Source organism: Galeopterus variegatus, unplaced genomic scaffold, assembly GCF_000696425.1.
Source record: "Galeopterus variegatus unplaced genomic scaffold, G_variegatus-3.0.2 Scaffold684, whole genome shotgun sequence".
NCBI classification, from domain to species: Eukaryota; Metazoa; Chordata; class Mammalia; order Dermoptera; family Cynocephalidae; genus Galeopterus; species Galeopterus variegatus.
Window position 1 is genome coordinate 48,143 of NW_007726795.1, and position 6,517 is coordinate 54,659.

The window sequence follows — 6,517 nt, forward strand, 5'->3', positions numbered from 1 at the left end:
GGGGGGGGGGGGGGGGGGGGGGTCTCTCCCCCTACAGACAGGCTGTCCACAGACCTTATCCCCACCCGCCTGGCCTGAGAATACCTGAAAGCCCCTCATGTGAGCACCTATTATGTGCCAAGCATCTGCACACTTGCACTCCAGTAGTTCTTTACAAAGCAGGGCCCCCAGATGGGCAACCAAGGGCAGAGGGGATCCACAGTAGGGCATAGCTAAGGGGCAGCAATGGAAGGGGTGTTGGAGTTGGTTCTGAAGGATGCTCGGGGTTGGCCGAGAGTAAAAGGATTTCCAGCTGAGGAACAGTATGTGTGTTGTGGGAGAGACGCGGGGCACAGGAGGGCAGGTGATGGGGAGGGAGAGAAGGCTGGGGCAGGGCTGGAGCTTAGACTGTCTCCTTGAGCACAAAGCCTGAACCTGGCCTGGGCAGCTCTCAGCTTTAGGGAGCACCTGGACAGTGAGAGGTACAGAGTGAGCAAGGAATTGGTGGCAGACCCCAGGAGACATCACAGGAATGTAGGTGTGGATGTGGCCTGGCCTTGGAGGGGAGAGGAAATGGGTTGGGAGAATGCTGGCCTGGAGAAGGATGTGGGGTGTCAGCCTGGGCAGGGGGTGAGGGGTGGAGAGGGCTAGAAAATGAGGGAAGCTTAGAGCCTTTAAGGGAGTTGGCAGGGAGCTGTAGGAAACTGGGCAGAGGATGCCATGGGGGGCTTGGGAAGGGGAGCTTGCCTGTGTAGGGTGAGAAGGGTGATAGAGAATGACCCACCCCACCCCTTCAGGGAACCCCAGCTCTAGGGGAAGCCATCACACTCACCCCACAGCTGCAGGCATCTCCAGAACAGAAGCCATGATCCCAGACCCCCTGTCCTGTCTCACCAGCAACACCTCTGCCTGGCCCGGCAGCCCCTATAAGTCCCAGCCCAGGTACAGGCCATCCCACGGGGTGGGGTTAAGCCACCTGGCTGCACCTGGGTGGTGAGGGACAGGGCCAGGGTTTGGCTGGACTTGATTTGTGGCTTGAGACGGGGCTGAGGAGGGGCTAGGTCTGCTTCAGCCCTGTGCTCCCCTCTGTCTAACTCTTTGAGCTGTTGGCTGCCAAAGAAAGGGGCTGGCCCAGAATCGGGGAGGACTGGATCCCCTCACCACTCCACTCCGAGGCCCAGCAGCTGAGGACGCCATATGGAAAACAGGCCATGCCCTCATCCTAGGGAAGCAGGGGGTGGGAGACAGCCCCCTGGTCCCTCTCTTCTCTCCAGGACTCCTGAGTCCCCTCATGGTGGTGGAAGGGAGGTTCTCACGTACTCTCATATGAGGACTGCCATCACCATCTTGGGCATTTTCAGGCTCAGGTGGTATCTGCCCAACAGGCCCCCCTCCCAGAGGGGTTGGTGCTTTAGGAGGCTCACAGAAAAAGGGCAATCCCTACCCCAAAGGATGCTGGCAGCACCAATGGTGGAACCCAGGCATCCGCCAGGAAGTGCTTAAGGGTAGGGAGGCCACTGTGAGTGATGTGTGGCCGGAGAAGTCGGTCCACCCCTGAGGGCCCCCAGCCCTGCTCTCACCACCACATCCCTGCTTATCCCCAACAGAAAAGGAGAAGAAAATGCAACTTCTTGAGGGTTTATTGGGTCTGGGGAGGGCCTGGCCAACGCCTGACTTGGAGCTGTCCTGCCTTCCAGCCAGGCCCCAGCAGCCTCTGCACCAGGACTGGACTGGCCGGAGAAGCGGTCCTGAGATGTCCCAGCTACTGCATCCCTGCGTTTCTCCCTGAGTGTCTGCTGCTCCTCGTCCAGCCACACCACTTTGGGGTGATTCAGCAGAACAGCTGCGGGTCCTGGGTGCCCAGCTCGCCAAGTGATCTTGGGCATTTCCTTGCCCACTCTGGGCCTCAGTCTCCTTATCCTCCATGGGAGGGTGTTATTTTCCTGTCAAAGACAGGGCTGGACACTCCCATGACCCATTCCTACTCAATATCATGGGTTCCATGGAAGCAGAAGGGATTTAGGTCCCTCCTCCATCTGTGACTTGCTGCAGCCGCTGCTCCTTGAGGCTTTTGTCTTGAAGTGTCTGTCCAGCTCAAACCCACTCAGGTGCCAGGGCCTTGAACCCCAGATAGCCATGCACCCACATCCCCTGGTAGGAGGGGGAAGTTGGCACAGAGCAGTGGTGCCCCAACCCACAGGCCAGGAACCGGGTTGGGGTCAGGAGGAGCTGGGCTTCCCCACTGATGGGTAGAGTTTGCGCAGGCTGGAATCCAGGAGGAAGTCCACCGACCTATAGGGAGGAGAGGGTGTAAGCAGTTGGCCAAGGGGTGCTAATGAGGGAATAGGAGACAGGAGACCAGGGGTAGGGGAAGGGACTCCTAGTTGCAGGATAGAGATGCCATTCAGGTGGAAACCCTTCCTTATCACTCTCCTCCTACATTGGGCTACTTGGGAATGCCATAATCAAACCCCCAGAATGGCAGCCATCTTCCTCTTTACCCCTCAGTTAGGGAAACTGAGGCACAGAGCAGGTAAAGGATTCAGTCAGGGCCTCAAGGTCAGTTACATTCTTCTGGGGAAAGACTCCTCCTCCCACTCCATGTTGATCTGGGTTGACCCTATCTCTGGTTCTAAGAGCAGGCACATGACCCAAGCCTGGCCAGTCAGAAAAGGGAAACTGGCTCAAGGGTAGGCACCCAGTATGGGATAGACTGGTGACAGCCTTCCATGGGATTTTTGTGGTTAGTATTAAAAAGTTTCTGATGGGGCTTGCTAAGCTGGTGGGATGGAAGCTGGAAACTGCTGGGAGCCAGTTCTGCTCCCATGAGGGAAAAGTGAGTGAGGCCAACAACGAGTGGGGTAGGGTGGGGAGAAGGGCAACAGGATGGGAAGACACAGACTCCTAATGACATCCTTTAGGTGCCTAGATCCAGCCATGCCTGAAAGCAGCAGAATCCATCCCTATCCCCTCCAGGATGCACCTGCTCCTGCCTGCCTCTGGTTGTTCTGTAACACTAGATTTCCTTTCTGAGAATTTACTTATCCTGTATCCCATACCCTCAAGGCATCCCTATTCCTTTACTGCCAAAGTCCCTGCCAGATCATATGACAAGGGTACAGACTGTCTACCTCAGGAGCCCCAAGTGCCAGCCCTGCCTTTGCTCTTATTGTTCTAAGCAAAATGGTCATGCCCCACCCCTCTCAGAGCCTGACTCTACCTGTTGAGTGGATGATCCCTGAGGCCAAGAGGGCACTCACCTGTCGATGGGATGGATGATGATGGGGATGGCCAGCAGCCCAAGCGTGGTGGTCGTCCACTTGCGGATAGCCAGAGGCCAGCGGGTGGCAGTGCCCAGGACATAGAGAGAGGCAGCACACACACGGTTGATAGTGAAGCCTGGGATGGCCACTGAGGCCAGAGCCTGCCACACAAAGGTGTCCACCACGGCCACGGTCACCCTGGTGCTGCGGTCTGCTTCAGGGCTCGGCACCTGGTGGGCACAGAGACACTTAATCCAGCTGTGGCAAGGCGGGAAATCTTGTGAAAAGGGGCATCAGGCTGGACCAGGGAGGGCCAAGTGGGCAGTAGGGGAGTGCTGTGGCAGACGGAACTGCCCTAGTACTGGGTTCTGGACTGTACCACATTCAGCGCTGGGGGTGGACTGTACTACCTTCAGGACTGAGGGTGGACTTGTCTACATCGGGATTGTGGTATAGACTGCCACATGCAGAGCTGAGGAGTGGGGGTGGGGGTGCACTATCCTACAAACAGGACTGGAGTGTGGACTGCACTAGGCAAGTTTGTGGGGATTGGACTGTCCCACAGGGGCCTTACCACTTGCAAGGCTGCAGACTCAAGAGAAGTGGTGCGGGGTGGGGATTGGAGGCTAGCGAACACTCACCTCTCCCGCCTTCTTGCCTTTGTCAATGGCATCGGCCAGCACGTAAGAGCTGGCCACACCATAGCTCAGCCACACCACAGCCGCTGGTACCAGGGAGCGGAAAGCCTCCCCCACCTCATTGGTGTAGCCTGGAAGGAGGGGGCATTTAGTTCCCAGGCCCATGTCTGTTACACAAGGGGGCGCTGGAGCGAGGTGGTTCTAAGCCTACCCTGCTAAACAGCAGCTGGGTGACCTTAGCCAAATGACTCTACCTCTCTCAGCCTCAACTTCCAGGCTGTAAACTGGTGCCAAAGGCGACCACCTGGACTCTAGAGCACGGTGGGAGGGCTTGGCACAAAGTCACCGTCATCACTGCTCATTGGTTAGATTTCCTAGCCTTGGTTCTAGGAGTACCTGCACTAACGAGGTGACAGGCAGCCAGAGAGACTGCAAGGTCTTTCTGTGCCTCATTTCATTCCACCCCTACAACCACCACCCAATCAGAGAGGTCCTCGTGTTCATCCCTTTTTGCCGAGTAGGAAACTGAGGCTCAGACAGAACCAGGGAATGGCAGGGCCAAGATGAGAACTCTTGACTCTACAGCCAGGGCTCAAGCATGACAGAGAAGGCAGCCAGCAGACCCTGTTCGAGCTTCTACCCTGGAAGGATTGACCAGCAGAGACCCCAAGGGCAGAGATGGACCCCCCACCAGTGCCGTGTGACCTTGGGCAAGTCCCTAGCCCTCTCCGAGCCCAGTCTCCTGCCCAAGCAGAATGAGAACTAAGATCCTCCCGCCTCCTGCAGGCTCTGGACCGGCTTCCGGCGACCCCTACAACCCCAGCTTTGTGGTTGGGGAGGGAGGGGGTCGCAGTGCCTGTCGCCCCGCGCTCACCCAAGTATCGCACCCACGTGTCCCGGTAGAGGTCGCGTCCTGCGCCCGGCGGCTGCGGTTCCGACATAACGCTTCCACCGCGACACCCGCCACTGCAGCTGGCACCGCCTCCGCTGCCGCCTACACCTCCGCCTCCACTAGCACTCGGGTCAGCCAAGGCGGGACCTGCCCAAAGTCTCGAGCTGAAGGACAGGTCAAGATATCTCCGCCGGCAGGGAGCGTCTGCAAATTCTCCCGCGCACCGAAGCCCCTTTCCCAGGCTCCGGTTTTACAGATTGATTTTCACGTTTTCTCTGAGCGTTTGGTGCGAACCTCTCCCAGGACTGACTTGTAGTTTTGGAGCCAAAGAGGCCGGGGTTCAAATTGGGAGATATTACTCTTCATAGGTGCGGGACCGCAGGCAAGAGTATACTTCTCAGAGCCTCGCTTTTTCATTCGTAAAATGGAGGACATGATAGCGTCCACTCCCTGGGATGGATGGTTGAGAGGATTAATTATAACAGTCATCATTTATTGAGTTTACTACCGGCCGAGACGTTCGCTGATGGTTCTAGACGGCTTACTTCCTTAAACCCTCCCACCAGCCTGGGATCCCGTTTTACAGAAGAGGAAATAAAGGTACAGGTGGGTCACTTTCCCAGGACACACAGATGTAAAGTCGTGAAGCCGGGATTTGAATCCAGGCAGTATGGCTCCAGATCCCTTGCTCTTAAGCAAGCTGAGAAAATGAGTATGGGGGAGTGAACAGTGAGCGCCCTGGAGAGGTGGGCTCCCCGACTCTGGAGTCCCTTCTCGGTGGGTGCCACGTTTACCTATCATGCACCCAGATCTAACTGGATCAGTATGCTCCCAGAAGGGCAGGATGTTGAATGAATGAATGTAGAATAAATGAATGAATGGGGCAAGGGAGACAGGGTTAGGGTACAAGATTCCAGGGAAATGAGAAGAACAGAATGAGGGGACTTGGAGATTAGTGATTCCAACAGGAGGAAACCCTTCCGCTACTGGACCTCAGTTTACCATGTGTGCAACGAATGCACTTCAATAAAACTCTGTGAATCCTTTGCGGGTATCAGCGAGGCAAAGGCGCGACCACTGGAGACAGGCAGTTCTGGGTTCAAATGCTGGGTTCAAAGTTGTGCCGCCTGGGCCGGCCCTGTGGCTCACTCGGGAGAGTGCGGTGCTGATAACACCAAGGCCAAGGGTTCGGATCCCACATAGGGATGGCCGGTTAGCTCACTGGGTGAGCGTGGTGCTGACAACACCAAGTCAAGGGTTAAGATCCCCTTACCGGTCATCTTTAAAAAAAAAAAAAAAAAGTTGTGCCGCCTATGAGCTGTTAGCCTCCCTGAGACTCAGTCCTCACGTCTGTAAAAAACGACGCTAGCCAATATTTATCTAGCGATTACTGGTACCAGGCTCTCTTCTAAGGGCTTTGCATTTACTATTTTCTTAACTCCTTGTAACAACCCAAGGCGGTAAGCACAGAGACTTTGTGTGGAACCCAGTAGGTGTGCATTAAGAATAAGCTTTTATTATCATCAAATAAAATTAATACCACAGACCTCCTATTGAAGCCCCCGTTTTCAGCCCTAGGCGCCGCTGTCGTTGTACGGTTGTGCGGGGCACTCCGGTCAGCGGTTACCTTGCGGGGCGGTGGGGCGGTGGGGGGATGGTTTGCAAAGCGATCCCCAGCCCCAGAAACACAGACAGTGCTGGGGAGGAATTGGAAGACGGTCCCTAACACCACGTGATCGCCGCTC

General features: G+C 56.2%; 1 protein-coding gene across 2 annotated transcripts; it reads right to left on the reverse strand.

The window, feature by feature from the left end:
• Nucleotides 1-1,601: 1,601 nt before the first annotated feature.
• Nucleotides 1,602-4,899, reverse strand: MTFP1 (mitochondrial fission process 1). Of its 2 annotated transcripts, XM_008571349.1 has the most exons (4): nt 4,755-4,898; nt 3,884-4,011; nt 3,240-3,472; nt 2,064-2,271 (listed from the first exon to the last, which is right to left on the reverse strand). In XM_008571349.1, the coding sequence occupies exons 1-4, from the start codon at nt 4,819-4,821 to the stop codon at nt 2,199-2,201; spliced, it is 501 nt and encodes a 166-aa protein (XP_008569571.1). In that variant the 5' UTR covers nt 4,822-4,898; the 3' UTR covers nt 2,064-2,198. The 2 variants fall into 2 exon arrangements, with proteins under 2 accessions (XP_008569572.1, XP_008569571.1); XM_008571350.1 differs by lacking the exon at nt 3,240-3,472 and having other exon boundaries at nt 1,602-2,271; nt 4,755-4,899.
• Nucleotides 4,900-6,517: the final 1,618 nt, after the last annotated feature.

Bases quoted from the DNA above. Each gene is read 5' to 3' on its own strand.
- MTFP1 (XM_008571349.1), bottom strand. From the start codon at position 4,821: ATGTCGGAACCGCAGCCGCCGGGCGCAGGACGCGACCTCTACCGGGAC. The intron at 4,012-4,754 runs GTGAGCGCGGGG...CCCTCCTTCCAG, and splicing joins CACGTGGGTGCGATACTTGG to GCTACACCAATGAGGTGGGG. The intron at 2,272-3,239 runs GTGAGTGCCCTC...TCCTCCCTATAG, and splicing joins ATCATCCATCCCATCGACAG to GTCGGTGGACTTCCTCCTGG.